Raw genomic sequence first — 22,118 nt, forward strand, 5'->3', positions numbered from 1 at the left:
CTCATTATAAATTTACAGTAATTAAAAACAGAATATAGCCAGGGTTGATGCTATAAGCTTTTAATCCCGCCACTTGGAAGAAAGAGGAGTATTATCATTATATTTTGAGGTCAATCTGGGCTACACTGCAAGATTTTGTTGTCTCACAACCAAACCAAGACAGGACAGCACAACAATGAAAAACAGTTATAGTTAAGAAACTGAGCCACACAGTGACGTGTGTGTGTGTATGTACGTGTCTTTTTTTTTTTTTATGACAAATGTTAGCGCTACTGGGTAGTAGAGACAAAATATGCTGTTCAATACATAAGAGTTTCATAGCTATTTGCTGTGTCAATATTCATTGGATTGTATATGTATATGTAGCATATTAAAATGGTCCATTTATTTTTTTATTATATATATATATTTTTTTCGAGACAGGCTTTCTCTATGCAGCCCTGGCTGTCTTGGACTCTCTTTGTAGACCAGGCTGTCCTCAAACTCAGAGATCAGACTACCTCTGCCTCCCAAGTGCTGGGATTAAAGGCATGTGCCACCACCACTGCCCAGCAAAATAATCCATTTTTTCATTTCATGAACTTAAGTATAACTGACAGCTCTTTCTCCATCCCCCACTTCCTTCTTCCTTTCTTTGGAGGCAGTCTCAGTCTGCTGGAAGCAGGTGCTGGGATTACAGGTATTTGCCACTACACCCGGTTTGATATTTTTTTTTCTTCTTTTTTTCATCTAGTGTGTGTGCGTGCCAGTGTGTGGATGTCAGGACAATTTGTAGGAGTCCATTGTTTTTTTTTCTGCTTTTTTGCTACCCTAGGGATGGAACTTAGTTTATCAGAGTTGATGGCAGGTGGCTTTACGGGATGAATCATTTTACCGGCCCTGTAATTATGTTTGTTTATTTATTTCAAACCCATTTTTAATTTGTTTATTTGTGTGCGCTTGAGCATACATGTGTCACAGTGCACCTGTGGAATTCAGACTCTTACTGAGTTATTTCTCTCCTTCCATAGTGTGGATCTCGGGAATAGAACTCAGGTTGTGGGGGCCACCTTCCCAGTAGTAGCAACTATGTCTTAACCTTAGGAAGTAGGTATTACCAAAATTCTCGTTTTACAGATGAGGAAAGCAAGACACAAGGAAACTATCATGTTGTACAATTATAGGCTTTTATAACTTGGAAGACGGACATGTCCTTAAATGAATCTTTTTTTTTAATGTTCTGTCTCTAAGCTCCCAGCACAATTCCTTTTCCCATAGATGCGTCCGCAGGACTGCATGTGAAAGAACTACAGCTTCCAGCAGCCATTGCGTGCATATTCACACCCCGCCTCCAGGCACGTTGCCGGCTGCGCAGCGCTCACTCACAGAACTACGCTTCCCAATGTTCTTCGCGCAGCACGTGATGCTCTGTCCTCCGTAGGCGCAGAGAGCAGTTACTATAGCCATAGCCTTGCTCCGCTTTCTCTGATCCTGTCCTAGACCCAGCCTTGGAGTTAAAATTAACTCCACCATGGAGGAGGCTGACCGAATCCTCATCCATTCCTTGCGCCAGGCGGGCACGTAAGTACGCAATCCCTACTAGCCTCCAATTGCTCACATCTGGGACTCCAATACCTAGGACCCCATTACCTGAGAACCCTAAAATCGAAACCTGACACCCAAAGGCCCCAAATTACGGGACCCTAAACCCCCTCCTATACCCTAACATCATGGGTCTCCCAAACCTGGACATTTGGTGAACCTAGAGGACTCAGACACCTTGCAAGCCTGGAACTTCAGGAACTGAGACCTGAAATGTGTGCTTTGGACACTAATATGCTTGGACTCTGATATTTAGAGGCTGTAAGACACCTGCACTCTGAGATCCAGGAAATTGGTAACACAGGAGTCCGGTACGTAGAGTCTCCAGAATCCCTGAGATTCTTCAAACTTTAACTCCTGAAGAACCCAGAGCTTTTGAAAACACCAGGGCCCTAAATTCTGAGGGTAGCAGCACTTGGTAACACAGAAACACAACAAATCCTCCATCTGAGGACCCTACAACTCCTGGATACCAAAATTTAGGGTGCCTTATTTTTGTTTTTATTCAGGGACATTTGAGACTTCAGCCTCTTACTGTGTAGTTTCTACCAATCCTAGTACATCTAGAAGGCTTTGCCATGCAAAGAACAGTGTCTTGGGGTCCAGAAATATGGAGACCATGCGGCTTGGACCATTTTCACCTTTGCAGAGAGATTTGGACCTTTGAAGTGCAGGGGAGTTTGAGACTTTTCAGAACTCAAGTCACCTGTATTCAGTGAGGTCTTAGGACCCTAGACCTAGAAGTCATAGTCACTAACACCAAGGGTCTGTTGAAGCCTTGGTTATTCTCTGTCCCCCTCCCCCGATTCTCAAGCCCCTCTCTCTCACTTAAGCCTGCTGCTTTCTTCTTTAGGGCAGTCCCTCCAGAAGTTCAGACTTTACGAGCTTTCACCACGGAGCTGGTTGTAGAGGCTGTGGTTCGATGCCTTCGAGTGATCAATCCTGCTGTGGGCTCTGGCCTCAGTCACTTGCTACCACCAGCCATGTCTGCCCGGTTCCGCCTGGCCATGAGCCTGGCTCAGGCCTGCATGGTAAGTGCCCGCCTCCCAGAATGCACACTGTCTTCCTTCCTTTTTCACAGTGTCACCAAGTTCTTTGACAGTCTTGCCTTCCTCTCTGTCCCTAGTTGTAGCTTAGCATTCATTAGTAGTTAAAGGTGCTGCTTCTGTAGCAAAATGTGTGACTAGTTCAGACCCTTCCTAGTTCTACTCACACTTGTTGTGTGACCCTAACCATTCCATGCCTTTTTCCTTATCTGTGAAATGGAGATGATAAAAGTAAAGTTGTGTGGATTAAATGATCTGGTTCAGTTTACACTTGGTCTACCTTCAGTACCTACCTTTGAAGCTCAGGATCAAGATTTCACCCCATTATTACATATTAGCCATTTACCTGTTTATTAGGGCTGAAGAAGGAACTTGACTTGGTTATATACTCCTAAATAAAGCTCTGATTAGTTCTGTTCACACGGACATCCAAAAGGACACTGTGATTAGCTGCTGTTTCATCCCATGTAAGGTACGGTGGGGGAGGAGGGGATGGCTACAGAGGACGGTGTTCTGTGTAAGGGAAACATTGTTGCATTGCACTGTGCCCCTCATAGTTCCCAAACATCTACTCTAAAGAAGCACCCACCCCTCTCTGTTTCTGAGCTGTGTCTAGCTACTGTGGTCAAGAACGGAGAGTTCTGCCTTTCCTTGTAGCTCACTGTCTTGATGACTTTGGGTGTGCCTTTTAACGTATTTTGGTCTTCAGGTTCTCTCTGAGTAGCATGTGTGTAAAAGCTAAACTGAATCTGGATGTAGCTCAGTTTTAGAGTGTGTACTTCATATTTATGAGGTCTTGGGTTCAGTCTCCAGCACGCAAAAAAACACAAATTAAGTTGCTATAGGAAGAGTTGCTTGCATACTATGGCTGCAAGTATTCCAGCAGCCTGTGTCTGTGGAGTGAATGGAGATACTTCCGCATATTCAGTAAGTTGCTAAGTCTATGGTGGTAGGTCAGTAGAGTATCCAGTGAAAAGTTCCTTGTAGATTAAAGGGGACAGGGTCTTCACAGTTGTTTGCCTTGGACCAGTGTTTTTTTATGCAGTTTTGGTCCAAGCAGTACCCGTATTGACTCTTCCTAGCCAGCTCATTACTCTCAGGTTCACCTAGCTGTCAGGAGTTCTCATATTCTTCTGTCTAGGACTCCTGGTGGCCCAATGTAGCTATCAGTCCTGTTCTGCAGCTCTGTTCTGAAGATAACCTTCTAAGAGGGAAGTTATGTGTGCTACTGGGTGTGGAGTATACTTTGTGGGAAGCACCAAGGTGGTGGGGTCGGGCTTTCTCTGATTTTTCCTTCTCAGTGCTGTCTGCCTCTGGATATTGTTGCTCATGTTGATTTCATTGAGGGACAGAGGACCTGGTGTTGTTGGCCATGAAAATGGATTTGGGTTAAATATTGTTTATTTACTTGCCCTATAATTATCACAGAGGTATTATTGAACCAACTATCAGAATTAATAAGACACAGATACCTGTTAGGTTTTATAATTGCCTTATTTACCTTGGGTCGGACAGATATTTCCACGTACACTATCTCAATAACCTCACCATCCACCTCTCAACCCCATCCAGTGCCATCTACCTTAACCTTTCCTATCTGGGCTACCTTCCGTTCATAATCTTATAAATACTTGTTTATATTTTCATCTTGGTGTTTTCTTCATCTACACCATCCTCGGAGTCCTTCCTCCTCAACCACAGGGTTCCTTCTTTATGTTAACTCATCGAGGTGACCTCCTTCCTCCTCTCTTCCCATCTCTCTGTCTGTTTCCCATGATTCTCCTAAGCCCAAGGCCCGAGACCCTTAGCCATGCCTCCCCCATTCTGCCCTGCCCAGGTTTTAGTTCTTAAGGGATACGTGTGATTGTCTAACTCAGCAGACTTGATTTGCCAGCACAAAAAGAAGGGGTCTCCCAATTCAGCATTGTGTGTTCTGGTGTCTTCTTCTGTATGTACCTTGCTTCTGGTATAAATTTCTGTACCCAAGCTACCTCTCTGTTTTGGCATCTGTCACTGAATACAGCTATCTTAGTCAGTGTTCGATTGCTGGCTGTGAAGAGACACCATGACCATAAGGGACTAAACCTCTAATACTGTAAGCCTGCCCCAATTAAGTACTTTCCTTTATATGAGTTGCCATGGTCATGGTGGGAAGCATGGTGGCACGCAGGCAGATACAGTAGCTGAGAGCTTTACATCTGGAACCCTAGGCAGCAGGAACAGAGACTCTGGGCTCGGTTGGAATGGGCTTCTGAAACCTCAAAGCCCACCCTCAGTGAAACATTTCCTCTAACAAGACCACACCTCCTAATCCTTTCAAATAGTACCATTCCCTGGTACCATTCAAATCTGTGAACCTATGAAGCTACTCTTGTTTAGACTACCACAACAGCACACTCCTGGAATGAGTTTCCATATCAGTCACAAGTCTTTGATCAAAGATGCTAGATAAAAACAAAACAAAACAAAAAAACAAAGCAAAAACAAAACAAAAAATAAAAAAACCCACAACTCTAAATAATATGTCATAAAAGCCAGTTGTTTTTATACTTGTGTGACTATGATACTATGATCCTTTAATACAACTTACTGTGACAGAATACATGAGTACATATAATTATGATGCTTTTTGAGGCCATACTCTGTGCCAGACACTGTAGTGACATGCTGATAACTCGTTTAAGCTTCATGACAACTGTCTGAGATGAGTACTTTCAGTATCTTTTAAAAAAAATATTTGGAAGTTTTAATTTATTTAGATTTATTTTTTTTCATTTTCTGCATATGAGTGCTTTTGTCTGCATGGATGTGTATGCACCATTTGTATGCCTGGTGCTGGTAGATGCCAGAAGAGGATTTCAGCCCCCCTCCCATCCCAAACCAAAGTTACAGATGGTTGTGAGCCATCATGTGAATGCTGGGAATAGAACCCAGGTTCTTTGGACAAGCAGCCAGTGCTGCTTACCACAGAGCCATCTCTCCAGCTCCTGGTATACTTTTCTTTTTATATTACAAAAATGAAGTACCTCTGTATTATATTGCCCTGGGCTCACACAATTGGTGAGAGGAAGAGCTTGGGTTTGAGTCCAGGAGTAAGTCTTTGAACCTATCTGGAACTCTTGAGAATCCTTTCTTCCTGGCTGTGCATTTGCTGATTTTTTTTTTTTGCCTGTTGTTGAAGATGATGATGGTGATGATTTTGTTGGTGCTCGGGATGGAACTCAGGGCCTTGCTTATGTTACACCCCCAGTTTTATTTCTTTTTAGGCAGTGCTTATATAATGGATAGAGTCATAACTTTCTTCTCAAAGGCTCTGGATACTGTTTTCCTAAGCTGTCAATGCTCTTATGACTTTGTTAACTATATTTCTCTTAAAGCTGTTTCTTTCTTTTCACATCGGCAGAAATCCTGTGTTCTTTGCTTTTTTGTTTTTGTTTTTCAAGACAGGGTTTCTCTGTGTATCCCTGGCTGTCCTGGAATTTGCTTTGTAGACCAGGCTGGCCTCGAACTCACGGATCTGCCTCCTCTGCCTCCTAAGTGCTAGGATCAAAGTTGTGTGTCACCATTGCCTGGCAGTAAGCCTGCTGAGCTTTAATCTCTTTTCTTGATCTTGTACTACTGACTGAGATGGCTTTGTGACTCTCACTGGGGCCTGGCTGCCTTGGGGATTCAGGGGGAAAGTGGGAGGGTGATGGCTGGTGAGTCAGAGCAGATATGGTAGTCCCAGGGCCTCCAGAGCAGCAGGCTCCTCCCTGCTTTGCAAATGGGGGTCTGCCTTTTCACCCTCAGCATCATTATCTGGTTATACTTGCTAACCCCCAGGATCTGGGCTATCCCTTGGAGCTTGGCTATCAGAACTTCCTCTATCCCAGTGAGCCTGACCTCCGAGACCTGCTTCTATTCTTGGCTGAGCGGCTACCCACCGATACCTCCGAGGATGCAGACCAGCCTGCAGGTACGGGGTCCTGCAGGACTGGGGAAATAGAGTGTATTCTCAAGAGGACAGGAACTGAGGGAGGTGGCAGGAAGGGTAGGGGGCAGGGTGTATCTTCGTAAGAATTTAGTGGGTCAGATGTCAGAGAGCAAATGGATATAAGACAAGTAGCATGAGGCTAGGGAATGTGTTCCCCAACTTACCTCCTGTACCTCCCATCCTCACTCACTCCACTCTTATCATATGAGGGCTCTTTGTGGTCTCCAAATGTGCCAGGCAAAATCTAGCTTCAGGGCCTTTGGGTCCCTTTATTATTCTTCCCTCAAATCTCTTCAAAGTCAGCTCCACTGCCATATAAGTCCAAACCCATGGGGGCACAGTGCTGATGAAGGTATCTGTGAACATCACCCAAATCCAAACTGTAAACTTGTTTAAAATGTTAAGAGGGTGTGTGTGTGTGTGTGTGTGACCCCCCGATTGCATTGTTCTTGAGCATAAACTTTGTAGAAGATAACATCATGTCAAAATGTTCAAAAGGTTAAATACGTCCTCAGCTCTCTGTAGCTTCTGCTGTTACCTCAGCAAGGCCACAAGGGGTGATCCTTGAAACATTGCAGACCCTTTTACCAGCCCTTCTCTCTCCTGCTTAAAATTGATGGTCCCAATGGTCTTATTCATGAAGTTTCTTTTATGTTATCTTGCTGACCGACAAAGATGAGGACCTTATCATCTTCCCCGTCCCCCCAAGGTGGTACTTAGTAACCAGTACCTACCTAGTTTAAGCTCATAAGTATTGAATGAGACTGCTAGTTGAATCCATCTGCATCTGGAGGTGAGGGATCAGGTGCTATGGCTGGCTCCCCAGTGTTTTCCAATTTGTGGCATGTCACTCTTTCCCCAACCCCCACTTCCCCATGCTGTAGGTGACTCGGCTATTTTCCTTCGGTCCATTGGGAGCCAAATCCGGGACCAGCTGGCCCTGCCCTGGGTCCCACCTCTCCTTCGAACTCCCAAGCTGCAGCGCCTCCAGGTGGGATTCCCTACCTCCTATCCATCTAGACTTATCCCCTCCTTGCCTTCATTGTCCTCCTCCATTTGCTCAGGTTGTTGGCGCCTTTCACCATTGCCTCATTCTAGAGGTTCTGACTCTGCTCTCTCCACAGGGCTCAGCCCTCCAGCAGTCATTCCACTCCAATAGGTTGCTTCTGCCTGAACCGAGTTCCAAAGGAGGTGAGGCTGCTGCACTTGTGTGGATATATGTGAGGAGGGGAGAGGTGTGTGTATGAATGAATATTGGCATGGGGGTAAGGGAAGGGGTAACTGGCTGACACCGTTTCTGCCTTCAGAGCCACGGGAGTTCCAGGCGAGTCCCCTGCTGCTACCAGCCCCCACACAGGTGCCTCAGCTTGTGGGGAGGGCAGCGTCACTCCTCGAACATCATGCCATCCAGCTCTGCCAGAATGTGAGCAGGGATTGCCCAGGAGATGAAGACCGGGTGCGCTGGGCATCCCGCCTCCCATCCCAGGTACCACCAGTGTTCAGCAATCCTCCCAAGGCTCCTGGTTCTGGTGGCACTTATTAGTCCTCTGCATCTCATTTTACTTACTCTCCCTCTTTCTTTGGTTCTCCTCTGTGTGCACCCACCTGGCTCCCTGCCTGAAAGAAGGAATAAGAAAAATGGAGCTTGCAGCAAGTCCTTCCCCAATGCCTGCTTTCCTGTTCTGAAAGATGGGGGAGTGGGGGGAGGAGGAGTGATCTCGATTGAGTTTTACCTGGGACTATTCGGAGTAGTCCCTGTGGGGATTGGGGCATGTCCTGAGCCTTTTACGTAGTCTTTGTCTCTGCATTTGTCAGTGGTTCTCATGGGTTTTGGCTCTAGGTGTGTGCACCACCTCCTCCTATTACTGTCATTCTTGTTCTACAGTTTCCCTGCCCGCTTTGTCAACCTTTCTATCTCCCCATTTATATATTGCATCTTTTCTTCTGTTCACTTTTGCCTATTTCCTCTTGCCTTCTCCCTACCTCTTCATCTTCTCTTCCCCCCTCTATCTATGTTCATATCTGTCCCTTCATCCTCCATATCTACTTTTCAGCCTGTCTTTGCTTTCTATCTTTCCCCTCTCTACTTCTGTTTTTGTCTATCTGTCCCTGCCATCCTGGTTGCCATTTTTTACTCTTTCTCTCTCACTGCTCCATCTCTGTTTTTTTAGAGGGGCGATTTGAGACAGAATCTCACTATATATCCCAAGCTGGCATCATCAAAATTTATAATCCCTTCTCTTCTGCCTCCTGAGTACTGAGACTAAAAGCATGTACCACCATACTCAGATACTGTGTTTTCTTTAAATTTACAGGGTTTTGTAAGTGTAATTATAGAGCAATTACTCTAATGATTCCTGTCTTCTAGTCTTTCTTCTATTCTATTTTAACTTTCCCCTTCTGTTTTAGAGCAAATCTCAGAGCTTGGGATTATAGCTCCATGGTAGACACTTACCTAGCATGCATGAGGCCCTGGGTTCTATGTTCAGGATCAAATCCTAGGAAACTCTAACTGCCACATAATTTCACCTCTAAGTATTCAGACAACATGCCATTACTCACAGGAACACTTGTTCTTTTACGTAACCACTGGACTATTTTCATACTGAATGAAATTAATGATTTCTTAGTACCATTTAACAATGAAACAGTCTCTGGGCTTACCTCTCCTTTACTTATCTTTCTCTGTCCTCAATTCTCAAACTTTTTTGCCTGGTACCTTTATTCTGTGTCTACACTGTCCATCATCCTTTCTTTCTCTTTCTGATGTGAAAGCCTCAGGCTCACTTTTCTCTCTTTTCACATTCTTCTGCAGGGTGAGGAGTGACTGGGTAGAGATGTGCACCTGTGGAAAAAGGCACCTCTCTGTCCTTGGGGAGCTCTTAGGCCAACAGGGCAGGGTCCTGCCTTACTGGGGAGGCAAGGCCCTAAAGACCAGCAGGCCAATATGCCTTCTTCTTCCCCTGTCTGTTCTTTCCAGGAGGATCCCCGGGCTCCACAGCAACGACTGCACAAGCAGCTGGCTGAGCATCTGCGTCAAAGCTGGTGCCCACTGGGAGCCCCGACACAAGCCCGAGACCTAGGAGAGATGCTACAGGCTAGGGGTGCTAGGGATAGGACTGGCACCCCCAAAGGCTCCCGCTTCACCCATTCAGAGATGTTTACCTTCCATCTGGTGGGTTGGCCAGAGTGGACAGGGAGTGTGCTGATGGCTTACTTGAGGGTTGCTTTCTATATAAACACCACTGTTGTCCATACAGGTTCCAGTGCCCACTGAGTAGGCTTTTTCCAATTGGGAGAGGGTGTCAGAGGGCTCCCCTACCTTCTTGGTACTTAAGTGGAGAAAGGGTGGGACTCATGTAAGAGTGTGCAGTGCTCCCAGCACAAAGCCCATCTTTCCTTGGCCTTTCCTTTGGGAAATATGTTTCCCTTTGGGAATATCTTTTCTCCTTAGATGCTCACTCAGAGGAACTCCTGCTCTTCTCATGGTCAGGGTGGTTATAGAGCCAAGGTGGTTATAGAGTCAGGGTGTGTATAGGATCGTGGTTATAGGGTAAGGGTGGCTATAGGATCAGGGTGGTTATAGGACCAGGATGGCTAGAGGGTCAGGATGGCTATAGAGTCAGTGTGATTTTAGGGTCAGGGTAGTTATAGGGTCAGGATGGTTATAGGGTCAAGATGGTTATAGGGTCAGGGTGCTTATAGAGTCAGGGTGGTTATAGGGTCAGGGTGCTTATAGAGTCAGGGTGGTTATAGGGTCAGGGTAGTTTTAGGGTCAGGGTGGTTATAAGGTCAGGGTGGTTATATGGTCAGGATGGCTATAGGGTCAGGGTGGTTATAGAGTCAGGGTAGTTTTAGGGTCAGGGTGGTCTGGGTTAGCATCATGGAGGTTTTCCTTGTGGTTAGCCACTCTAATCTGCAGTTAAAGATGGTGCTTTATTCTCCTGTAGTCACAGTCTGAAAACTATCAGTGGTTGAGTGGACATGGGTATAATGCTTGGGGGGTGATTTGGCATTTGAGGCTGTGAGGGGGATAGGACCTTGTATGATAGCCAGGTTGCTTCTTCTCCCCATAGGAGCCGCAGGCCCAGGCAGCCCAGGTGGCAGAAGTAGCAGCTACCTCCCAGAGGCCTGAACAGGTAAGGAGACCAAGACAAACATGCATGTGTGTGTGAGCACAAACACGCACACGCACACACAGTCAGCTGGGCTATGCCTGTCTTCTGGACTTGGTAGCTCCACCTAGACTACTGGCCTGTGCTTCCCAGGACACAAGGGCAGCTCAAGAGCAGGAGTTAGAGTCCCTTCGGGAGCAGCTAGTGAGTGTGAACCACATCATTGAAGAGGTTGAAGCTGACATGAAGACCATGGGAATCAACCTTGTGCAGGTGAGGGGCTGGGAGAGGGACTTGGACTGGATCAGGTCAGAGCTAGGGCTTTTGAGAGATGATCCGAAGAGGTCTATAAATGTCATAATTGTTTATGGAGGGTACTGGAGATCTCTGATATTCTTGAAGGTTCAGGAGAACTTGTGAAGCAAAGAAAGATGTTGGATTGATGGCTTGGTGGGCTTATAGGTCCATTGGAGGCACATTTGGGCATCAGTCAGGCTTTGTGAGGGAGACATGGCAGCCATGGGCATCAGTAGAGCAAGATGGGTCTATGTGGGCAGGGGCTTACAGGACTTCTTGGAGCTTCTGGCTGTCATTATGGAGCTGAAGATCCAGAAGCCTATATAGGTAGAGGCCTTAGAGTTATCTGTGAGGACTTGAGCTAGGCCCACGGTCATAGTGGGCTCACTGGGGTTGTAGTCTGTGTGTATGACTGGGAGCGTGGCTGTGAATGTATCAGGTAGAAGCCGAGTGCCGACAAAGTGAACTCAGTGTGGCTGAGCAGGAGCAGGCTCTGCGCCTGAAGAGCAGGGCGGTGGAATTGCTGCCTGATGGGGCTGCCAACCTCGCCAAGCTGCAGGTAGGCTGGGCTTTTGGGTTGGGCCAAGAGGGTGGGGTGGATGGATCCGGCCTGTTTTGACATAACCTCCCCCAACTCTTGCCAGCTCGTGGTGGAGAGTAGTGCCCAGAGGGTCATCCATCTAGCAAGTCAATGGGAGAAACACCGGGTCCCACTTCTTGCTGAGTACCGCCACCTCAGAAAACTCCAGGATTGTAGGGAGGTAGGTGGCAGAGTCCTGGGCTGGGAGTGTAGATGTACTGCCTCCATGGGGGGCTATCTCTGAGCTCTACTTATGCCTTTTGCCCATGGGTTCCTGGCAGTTGGAATCATCTCGACGGCTGGCAGAAATCCAGGAGCTGCACCAGAGCGTTCGGGCAGCTGCAGAAGAGGCTCGCAAGAAGGAGGAGGTCTATAAGCAGCTGGTAAGGCCCATTTTAGGGCCCTGGGTTATAAGGGTGGGTTGCCCTGTGGGTCTTGGGCTCATGCCTGCTATGTTCCTGCCCAGGTGTCTGAGCTGGAGACTCTGCCAAAAGATGTGTCCCGGCTGGCCTATACCCAGCGCATCCTGGAGATTGTTGGCAACATCCGGAAGCAGAAGGAAGAGATCACGAAGGTGTGTCACTGTGGTTCTGAGGATGGCTCAAGTGGGCAGACAGGCATAAGGTAGCCACATAGGGACTTTATGGTCCCTGATAGGCAGAGCTGTTCAGGTATACTCCACCACATAATAGACACATACAGTCAACCCCAGCCACCCTAACATATGACCTAGGCCCTGACTGGATGTAAGTGTAGGCACATGTGTACCATCACTGGCTAGCCACTCTGGCCCAGGCACGGACTGATGGCTACCCTGGTTTCTGCCAGATCTTGTCAGATACAAAGGAACTTCAGAAGGAAATCAACTCTCTTTCTGGGAAGCTGGACCGGACATTTGCAGTGACTGATGAGCTTGTGTTCAAGGTATGGAGTAGGCTGGGAAGGGGTGGAAGTGGGAGTGGGTATTGCCTGCCCATTTACCCATGAGCCAGCTTGGCCCTCTGTGAGACCTTTAGGTACACTCTTGCTTGGGCTTAGCTTGGCTCTGTGGACGGTGAAGGCAAAGTGGTAGTAAAAGGTTTCTCTATAGGGGCATAGAGTAGTGGAAAAGGTAGGAGTGGCATGCTAATATGTTTGAGGTCCCTTCTGTTTCATCAGGATGCTAAGAAGGATGATGCTGTTCGGAAAGCCTACAAATATTTAGCTGCCCTGCATGAGGTGAGGAGAGCCATGCATGTGGTGGGCTGGCTGGAGGGTGAGGGCCAGTGCAGGTGCAAGCCTTGTGTTCTTGTCTCCAGAATTGCAGCCAGCTCATCCAAACCATTGAGGACACCGGCACTATCATGAGAGAAGTTCGAGATCTTGAGGAGCAGGTGAGACCTGGGGATGAGAAGGGGAACGGAGGCAGGCCAGAGGGTAGCTCCTTGTTTTACACTGAGAGTCTTTGAAACCAGACACTCTACAGCCAGAGGCTTAGCCTTACTGCCTGCTGCGTCTGGGTCCTGAAGCTAGCCAGTTGGCCTACACTGAGCCCTGGCTTTCACCTTGAGGCTCCTCATGCCTCTCAGAGCCCATGGCAGAAGCTATGGCTTTAGGTGGAGGGAAGGCCATACACAGAAGCTGGGTGATGGGAAGGAACAGGTCATAGTTACAAGGGTAGAAGGAACGGGGAGTAGTGCAATAGAGGGGCAGCTAGCAGGGGCCGGAAATGGGCCCTGCATGCTGAAGATGTGTGTATCATCTTGTCTTAGATTGAGACAGAGATGGGCAAGAAGACCCTGAGCAACCTGGAGAAGATCTGTGAGGACTACCGAGCCCTTCGCCAGGAGAACGCTGGCCTCTTGGGCCGTGTCCGGGAGGCTTAGAGCCCCGATGGAGGTCTCCTAACCACAGGCAGGAATTTGGGGGTTCTGGAGACAGTGCCCAAGCAGTTGCTCTATCATTTCCATTTGACATCCACTTTCTCCTGCTGGGACCTTAAACCCAGATGTATGCCTGTCTGGTCCCATATATGATCAGGGTGATTGTCTAGCTCAAAATCAATTTATTGGATGGGCATTGGGAACATTGGGAACCAGGCGCCTTGGGTGCCAAATAAAAGAGAAGTTTTTCCATGGTCCACACTAAGGAATGGATTGGGGCTTGGGGTGGAGGACAGGGGTCAGTGGCAGGTGAGACATAGGGTACATTTTGGAGAGTTGGTGTGTATTCATGGAGTTCAGGAGATAGAGAGGAGGGGCTGCATGTGTGTACACTTATGAGTTCTGATGAGCCGTGTCTGACTTATATTTTTGGGCATTGCATGAGGCTGTGTATGACCAGTTATGCCTGTGTGATTTTATGGGATGTAATCCTGAAGGTTCCAGTGCTGCTGGTGTGCAAGGGTCTGCATGTCCACCTATGTGTGATAGTGTCCACGGTTCCAGACGTGGGTGTTTTGGGGTGAGTGATTAGGATTATTACAATCATACGAGAATACAGGATTATGCAGCTTTGAGGGCTCATGAGTGTACCAAGGCAGGTTCTTTGTGTTTTGGGGTTCGGGTTGAATTCAGGCAATGGTACTATGACTGTGTGTCTACGTCATCTTTCTGCTTGGAAGTGGCCAAGGCAGGCTATATGTTTAGCTGGTTATAAGGGCTGTTTGGCTGGAAAGCCCATCTTAGGGACAGGTTGGGGATAGGGACTGGGCTGGGATTGGTGCCCCTCTCAGCCTTACGGCAGATGATACAGTACAAGAGGGCAGACAGATAGGGAGTAGAGTCCTTGACAGGTAAGACAGCAGAGACATCATTGCCTGGTTTTCATAGGTATGTCCAGAACTCTCTTCCTTTCCCTCCACAGCTTCAGTTTCATGTTTTGGCCCCTGTCTATCTTTTCTTGGTTTTGAGGTTAAGGGTAGGGGTTGGAACACTTGCTGGGGCGTTGGCTCCTCTTCTTTCGAAATTCAAATTCATCTACGGTCCACACCGCTCCCTTCTCGTTTTCCACTCGCACAAAGCATTTGTGGAGGCTCAGGTTGTGGCGGATGGCATTCTGTGGAAGGAAGACCAGGACCCCAGATGGGGATGGGGTGGACAGTCATCCAGTGAGTTGATCAGACCTCCTCCATACTGACCTGCTCCTTCCGCATGTTTAGCCCCAGGTTAACCACCCTTAGGGCCATCCCAGCCACCACTGTGTAGAGAGGCGCTCACCTTCCAGGTGGCTGGGTGGTTTCTGAAGTAGGCGAACATGTGTGTGAACCAATGATAGATTTCATTGAGTGTCCTCTGCTTCTCTGGCGCTTCCAGGATGGCCTGCAAATTGGAGTCAGGTGGAGTAAAGGGTCTGTTTTCCCAGAGTTGTGCCTGAGGGGAGGGCCTATGCTAGGCTCTCTGACCTGGGATATGTGTGTAATTGTGGGTCAAGAGAGGGGAAGGAGAGAGAATGGGGGTGAGGCGTGGGGTCAAGGATGAAGTTAGACTTGGGATGGACAAAGGAAAGGGTAGTTTTAGCATCACAGTTTGGTTTGCATTGGCCTGGCTTGTAGTAGTTTTGGGTTGAAGGACAGATCTGGGGTGAGGCCATTAAGAAAGATCACATCATGGGGCTCCTCAGAGCTGAGGTTTGTTAATGTGAGATTCCACTCTTGGTGCAGTGTAGGAGGCAAGAAGCTCCCCTCCCCACCCTCCAGCTTAGGCTGCCCTGCTTACCCATCGGATGAGAGTAGCATATGTGAAAGGGGGCCGCATGTTATGGAACTTGAAATAGTCCATGTTGTGGAAGAACTCTGCAGAAGGTTGGGATAGATCAGTCCCCATGGCCTCCTCACACTGTTCCCCACCTGTATCTGCACTGGGACTACAAGGCCTGAAACCCTACCATTTGCTTCAAGGGTGGAGGGGGTCTATGATCACACATAGGTACTGTTTACTGAGCACCTGTCTGTACAAATTAAAAGAACTCGAGTAACTTGCACATCAAAAGCATGCAAGTGGCTCAAGTGGGACAGCCAGAATGATAGCCAGAGTTTTGGTCCTTGGTAAATCCACAAGCCAGGCCTGACAGGTGGGAGAGGATTGGTGAGCTTGGAGGAGTCTACCTGATTTCCCCTGAGGTGGGGCAGTAGGGAGGGTCCTTTGGAATTCCTTAGCCAAGTTCCTCCCTCATGATGGCCTCCTAAAGTAGCATCAGCCAAATAGATGAAGCATGGCTGGAATCCCCAAAAGACCCAAGGCTGGGGCTATGCATTTGTAACCATTGGGGCCTTCTAGGCCTAATAAACTGAGGTGAATTTTCCTCCCAGCTGCTGTTGAGGGGTGTGGGGGATGGGGAGCTCCTTTGTACCCTACCCTCTGGTACCAGTTGGTATTAGGAGCTTGGAGTCATCAGATGAGGTGCTGACTACACTGACCTGGAAAGGTGCTGTTGCCATGGCTTCCCCAGAGGTGCCTCCGCACTGCAAACAGGCTGTCTGAAGCCTCTCGTGGAGCAGACCAGGCAGGGAGGACGCTGCCCTCGGTGCTGGTGCTGCTGGCTACGATGCAGCAAGAGCTTTTGTCCATTGATGCCTGAGGGGTTGGGGAGGGAATGGTGATTGAGAGACTTAAGTTTTCATCTCACTTTATGCTTTTTAAACGTTATTTTATATTTTTATTACTAATTAAATTGGTTTTTGGATGCTTTTGCACATGTATACAATACACAGACCATTTTCACTACCTCCGCCCCCTACTGCTTACCTCTTTCCTCCCCACAAATCTCTCTCTTTCTCATTCATATCTATTCATTTGGTTTTTTAAATTATTATTATTATTATTATTATTATTATTATTACTATGTAGTCCTGGCTGGCCTGGAACTCACAAAAATTTACCTACCTCTGCCTCTTTACCATCCTTTCATATTCATTTTAGTTTGTCTTACTTAATTTTTTTTTCTGAAATAGTCTCATGACATATCTCTTGCTGGCCTTGTACTTTCCATCGTAGCTCTTCTTCTGGAGTGCTGGGATTGTAATTGTGTGCCACCATTATCTGGCTTCTATTTTTTTAATTTTATATTTTGTTTTATTCAGACAGGGTCTCTCTGTGTTGCCCTGCCTGTCCTGGAGCTTATTTCTGTAGCCTAGGCTGGTCTCAGACTCACAGAGATCCATCTGCCTCTGGGATTACAGGTGTGCATCACCACACCCAGCTTTCCTCTTAAAAATGTTTCCTTGGTTGGTTGGCTATTTACTTATTTATGTGGGGGTCTCAATCTCTATTATAGGGTAGTGTGCAATTTACTAGGTAGCAAAGGATGGCTTCAAAATTGGGGCACGATTGTTGTATGAACCTCCCAAGTGCTGAGACTAGTGCCTAAGCCACCATTCAGTTTCCATTTTACTTTTATTAAAAAAAGTTTTTTTTTTTTGAGACAGGGTTTCATGTAGCCCATGCTGACCTCTATCTTATTATGTATCATGGGATGACTTTGAGCTGATCCTCTTGCCTCCAACTCTGGAGTGCTGGGATTATAGGTATGGGTCATTATACTCAGCTTCCATTCTATTTTTATTTTAAATGAAAAAAATATTATGTGTGTATGGGAGTTTTGCTTGCACCACGTACATGCCTGGTGCCTGTGGAGACTAGAAAAGTGTATTGGATAGTTGTGAGCTGCCATGGGAGTGTTGGGAACAAAACTCTGGTCCCCTGGAAGAGCAGCAAGTTCTCTTAATCCCTGAGCTGTCTCTCCAGTAGTCCAGCTTCACTTTATTTTAAAATCTGTATTTACTTACTTGGTTATATTTATATCTGATTTGTATATGTGTATGATGTGTGGATACATGTGTACACATGCTGGAATTAAGGGCCTGTACTATCATGCACAGCATTTTGGGTAATTCTCTCTACCTAGGTGCACTGGGATGACAGACTAGCACTATTGCATCTGGGTTTGGGTGCTGGGATCCAAACTCATGTCCTTTTTTGGAGGAAGTCGTTTAAGACAGGGTTTCTCTGTATAGCCCTGGCTGTTCTAGAACTAGCTCTGTAGACCAGGCTGGTCTTGAACTCACGGAGATCTGCCTGCCTGTGCTTCCTGAGTGCTGGGATTAAAGGCATACACCACCACAGCCAGGCAAAATGAAGGTCCTTATATATGTACAGCAATCACTTTCCCCACTGCAGTCTCTCCCCAACTCTGTTTATTTGTATTTTTTAAGAGTACAGGTCTGTCTGTTGGCCACGATGGTTTTGAGCTTGAGGGTTCAAGTGACCCTCCTTCAGCCTCTCAAAGGGCAAGGACTATAGCTGCTTACCACTGTGTACAGCAAGGCCAGTGCTTTTGAGAAGGGCACCACCCTCTAGTCAATTGCAGGCTGTGGTGGAACTCCATAGAGCAACAGCGGTATCTTAATTAGAGTACAGTAGTGAGCATGCTATGAAGCCAAAGGTGCTGGGGCTGGGGGTGAGCAGGGCCTGAAGTGAGGTACTCTAGCTTCCAGCTGTGAATTTGGGAGAGGCAGCTAAATCTTTCTAACCTCAGTTGTCCTCATTTGTGCACCAGGGTGATGGTGGTAGCTATCTCTGTTTTAGTACAAGACTTGAATCAGTAAAGTTCACATCAGCAAAGGGCCTGAGACTAGGCATGTGAAATGTGTAGTCACACAGGACCTTACATTCTTCAATGTTCTGAGGTTATCTTGAACTTTCAACATAGGGCCCTCCTTTCTTTTTGCAGTCGCCCCTGTGTGTTCTGTAGCTGATGCATTGGCATCACTGTTTCCTTCTGTGTGTGGCTATTTACTATTGCTTCGGAGAGGCAGAATCATGATGCTTTGGAGGTCATAGTCAGAGGGCTTGTAAGTGGATTTGGAGTGTCTTCAGATTTGGCATATTAAGGAGGTGGGGATGGCCTGTACAGGCCAGGGCTTGCATGTGAGAAGGGGTCACTTGGTCCTTTAGGGCTCCTCCCTTGCCCCTCATCCTAGCACCTGACTTCTGTTGCCTCTGGACTTGGGGTACTCACCATAGATGGAGCCTTTGTCAGCACCATCTTCCCTGCCAGGTGGGCTTGCATAGCACACAGCTTCTCCTTTTCCAGCTCCAGCTATGGGGATGGACACCAAGGTGAGGCCTCTGATCTTTCTTAAGCACACTTTTGACTGTGCTAAGGCCTTTTCTTGGAGGGTCCTCCTCCACATCCTTCTTTCCCTTTAGCCGCACTCTGCAGGCCTTACCTGCTGCTCCAGAGACTGCACCACTTCCCTCTGGAGGAGGCACTGTGCCTTGCTCTTCTCATCCAGGAGGTGATCTGCTTGGCAGTGCCTGAGCAAGAAGATTCCATGTAGCTGACCATGCTAGGTCAGGCCTCTTGGTTCCCTGTACCAGATAGGGTCAGCCAAGCCCCAGCATGGGAGATTTCCCTATGCTCCCCCTTCCCCTCCATCTCTCTCTCCCACATGGCTTGCCTTAAACACATGCTCTTCAGCAACTGCTGGCTTCCAGGTCTGAGCTTATTTATCCCTTGAGCCTGGCCAGAGTGTTGGAGGTGACATTAGAAAGGTGTGTGTGTGTGTGGGGGGGGTGTTCAGTTGGCAGGCTCAGACTAGGCAAAGGCCTGGCTATGCAGGACATGCATCATTGCCAAGTGTTAGGTATGATTAGAAAAATACAGAAGGGGAGGGAGGGCAGAGATAAAGCAGAAGGGAGACAGCCGTAGTCTTCCAGAGGAACAGAAATTTGAGGATTAATAATGTGTCGTGTTACATGAGGGGAGGCAGGACAAAGCAGTTAGGAGTGTGGGTTCTGGAACCCAGCTCCCTGGGTTCATATCCAACAGTCATCACTCAGGTCTTGTGTGAGCTTGGCTGACCCTTCTGTTTGGCCTTAGTTCCTTTGTGTATTAGATGAAGATAACTATCAGCATATACCTTATCATTATGTGTCATCCTACATGTGAGGTAACCTGGGCCTAGAGAATACCAGTAACTTGCCCAAGGTCACAGAGCCAAGAAGGAATGAGGTCTCAACCTTGACCATTTCTTACTTTCCATCAAGAGGATGGTGAGTTGAGATATGCAGTCCAGACCTTTGCGCCGACCCCAGGACTCCATGCGTAGCATTAGGCTACTCACCTGTGAAACTCCTCTGGCTCCTCAAAGACCTTCTCACAACCAGGCCACTTGCAGACCCCATTTGCCAGAAGTGGGTAGGATCCTTGCGGTACAGCCAAAAGGTTGCTGGGGGTGGGAGAATACAGGGTGTCAGCAGAGGAGTAGGCAGAGAGGAGTAGCAGAGTGGTTCTTCTGAGCCCTTCCAACTCACTTCTCTTTCCTGGGTGTACCCGTGCGTGGGAAGGTGCAGAGTAGAGCTGGCTCCCCGGACACCCATTCAAGACTGGCCACATTGAGCCCTGTGGGTAGAGACAGGGTACTTCTGGAGTGGCGGGCCAGGCTTTGCAGCTTGTCCCAGAAGGCCTTCCTCTCCTTTTCCTGAGCCTTGAAGACTCTGACCCTTAGGACTGTGCCATTCCTACAGTCCAGGGCTTCTGATAGAAGCAGCTTAAAGATGGCCACTAGCCAAATAGTGATGACATTTTGACAAATGACAGCAATTTGTGACTTTTGATGTTCTATGTCTTCAAGGTTCTAAGCCCGACATCTTTTGGAAATTGGCAATTTCATGACTCTAACCACTAGACCTCCAAAGGGTTACCATTCAGAAAAGTTTACACCGCGTATGTTCAAAGATCAGAGGGTTTGGAGATTGTGTGAAGGTGTTACCAGGTGGCAGGCCAGGCCGGGCCTTCAGAGAGAAGACCCCAGTGGCAGCAGAGGGTGGTGGGAGCCTCATCATGGATGGGTTGTCCAGTGGGTGCACTTGTAGCACAGGAGTCTGAGCATGGGCATCTACAGTGGAGAGCTAGGAACACATAAGGGCCATGGCTTAGCCGGCTTGGGGTTCTGCCCCACAGCTGTCCCATTTGTTCCCTCCTCCCAGTCTGTTCAGATTGCATACCTGATGCATGAAGTGTGGTCTGTCCTGGAGAAGTGCCTGCAAGTGGGGTGAGGGGCCCAGCCGGGCCCCAGGGGGTGCCACCATGACAAGGGGCACCGTAGGCAGCTGGAAGGAGAAGGAAGATGCCATGAGATGCTTGCCTCATCTTCATAGTTCTGTGTCTCATTCATTAGTTCTTCACTAAACTCCCACATGGTAGGAACTATAAACATAGCCAGTTCACACATGTGGAATTGGAGGCTCATGGAGACGGAATTCATCAAGGTCAGACAGTTAAAAGTGGTAGAGATGGCCTCAGCACTGTCACCTTACCTTCTTGGGCCCCAGCCATCTTCTCTTGTCACAGTGGGATGAGGACACATGGCTGTGCCTATGGGCTCATAATAAGGTCTCCTCTCAGGACAAGGATTGGGAGGGGTGGGGGAAGCCTTGAATCTCTGAGGCCTGGAGAGTGGGGATTTTCTTGGCCTTGCAACATCTGCATAAGTCATAGACTTGCCTGGGACCCATAAACCACTTCCTGTGCCCCAGGCAGCCCCCCTCCTGCCACATGCCACAGTAAAGGTCGACACCTATAGGCCTAAGTACCCCACCCTTCTTGCCCCATTCTGGGCCCCAGGCCTCACCTGCAGCTGTGATGGTGGTAGGGGGTTCAAGGAGGAAGAAGTGTTGGCTCCACCTCGTAGGTCCCGACCTTGGAAGCTTCCTCCAGGACCCCTGGTCCCTAGGAGTTCTGAGCCCTTGGGTCCAGTCTTCCAGCTTGGCAAGATTGCTGGGGATGGGCCAATGGCCAAGGAAGGAGCCATGGGCTTGGCTGGCCTGGGATTGGGCATTGGGTTCTTCTCAATGGCAGGCTGTAGGGACAACAGTGGAATGGAGTCACATGTGTTCCAGGGGTGGTGTAAGATATTCAGCCACTTGAACTATGTAGATAGCCTCTGGTCAGAGCAGGTGTTGCTGGGATGTGTCTCCAAGGGCCCCATAACTATACCTCTTTTCTGGTCTGTCTTACACACATCCACCCTACCCTGATATCAAGAACACAGATGTATGTATATAACCCCCCCACACACATACACAGGTCCAGCACCTTACTTGCTTGCATACACCACACAGCTCTGTTGTGAATGTGGGACAGTGGGGAGTTGGTTTTTTGAGCCCTTTAGTACCCCTGCATTCTGTACAGGCCACACAGTCTTTGGTGATTTTGCTGGGGCTCATCTTGGACTCTCTTCTTATTTTATCCCAGTGACTTGGGCATGGACTCAAATGGTTCAGGTAGATGCCATTAGAGGGGAGGGTTGCAGGGAACTAGTGGGAAGTGTACTGCAATAGTTTAGGTGTGTGCTGCTGCCGCCACCAACCTGAATAACAGCAGAAGAGCTACTAGGAAGTGGCTGGATTCCAAGCCTCCTTTGAAGACAATCAGGAAAAGTTGCTGAAAGCTTGGATGGAATTGATGAGAGAAAGGGTCAAGATGACTTCTGGGTTTTGGCATAAGCTGTACGACAAAGCGGACATTACTAGAGATAGAGGATG

General features: G+C 47.9%; 2 protein-coding genes across 3 annotated transcripts; one reads left to right on the forward strand and one right to left on the reverse strand.

Annotated features, from left to right (window-relative positions):
• The first annotated feature begins 1,406 nt into the window (after positions 1 to 1,406).
• On the forward strand, positions 1,407 to 13,715 carry Ccdc22 (coiled-coil domain containing 22). The gene is made up of 17 exons (XM_055597551.1): positions 1,407 to 1,560; positions 2,435 to 2,612; positions 6,450 to 6,582; positions 7,485 to 7,591; positions 7,725 to 7,791; positions 7,908 to 8,086; positions 9,581 to 9,775; positions 10,677 to 10,739; positions 10,869 to 10,988; positions 11,452 to 11,571; positions 11,657 to 11,773; positions 11,874 to 11,975; positions 12,059 to 12,166; positions 12,421 to 12,516; positions 12,751 to 12,810; positions 12,891 to 12,965; positions 13,344 to 13,715. Exons 1-17 carry the CDS (start codon positions 1,511 to 1,513, stop codon positions 13,455 to 13,457), a joined length of 1,884 nt encoding a protein of 627 aa, XP_055453526.1. The 5' UTR covers positions 1,407 to 1,510; the 3' UTR covers positions 13,458 to 13,715.
• Positions 13,716 to 13,786: 71 nt separating this feature from the next.
• Foxp3 (forkhead box P3) lies at positions 13,787 to 21,441 on the reverse strand. Of its 2 annotated transcripts, XM_055597552.1 has the most exons (11): positions 21,206 to 21,441; positions 20,580 to 20,684; positions 20,345 to 20,483; positions 19,887 to 19,974; positions 19,697 to 19,801; positions 18,800 to 18,887; positions 18,589 to 18,669; positions 15,989 to 16,145; positions 15,288 to 15,364; positions 14,790 to 14,891; positions 13,787 to 14,628 (listed from the first exon to the last, which is right to left on the reverse strand). In XM_055597552.1, exons 1-11 carry the CDS (start codon positions 21,410 to 21,412, stop codon positions 14,485 to 14,487), a joined length of 1,293 nt encoding a protein of 430 aa, XP_055453527.1. In that variant the 5' UTR covers positions 21,413 to 21,441; the 3' UTR covers positions 13,787 to 14,484. The 2 variants fall into 2 exon arrangements, with proteins under 2 accessions (XP_055453527.1, XP_055453528.1); XM_055597553.1 differs by lacking the exon at positions 20,580 to 20,684 and having other exon boundaries at positions 21,206 to 21,436.
• Between the last annotated feature and the right edge of the window lie 677 nt (positions 21,442 to 22,118).

Source organism: Psammomys obesus, unplaced genomic scaffold (genome assembly GCF_907164565.1).
Source record: "Psammomys obesus unplaced genomic scaffold, mPsaObe1.curated_primary_1811, whole genome shotgun sequence".
Lineage (NCBI taxonomy): Eukaryota > Metazoa > Chordata > Mammalia > Rodentia > Muridae > Psammomys > Psammomys obesus.

Excerpts from the sequence above, each read along its gene's own strand:
- Foxp3 (XM_055597552.1), bottom strand. The coding sequence starts at position 21,412 with ATGCCCAATCCCAGGCCAGCCAAGCCCATGGCTCCTTCCTTGGCCATT. Across the intron at positions 18,888-19,696 it reads GAGCCAGAGGAGTTTCACAG|GCACTGCCAAGCAGATCACC; the intron begins GTGAGTAGCCTA and ends CTTCTTGCTCAG. Across the intron at positions 15,365-15,988 it reads TGGCAACAGCACCTTTCCAG|AGTTCTTCCACAACATGGAC; the intron begins GTCAGTGTAGTC and ends AACCTTCTGCAG.
- Ccdc22 (XM_055597551.1), top strand. The coding sequence starts at position 1,511 with ATGGAGGAGGCTGACCGAATCCTCATCCATTCCTTGCGCCAGGCGGGC. Across the intron at positions 9,776-10,676 it reads AGATGTTTACCTTCCATCTG|GAGCCGCAGGCCCAGGCAGC; the intron begins GTGGGTTGGCCA and ends TTCTCCCCATAG. Across the intron at positions 11,976-12,058 it reads AGGAGGTCTATAAGCAGCTG|GTGTCTGAGCTGGAGACTCT; the intron begins GTAAGGCCCATT and ends GTTCCTGCCCAG.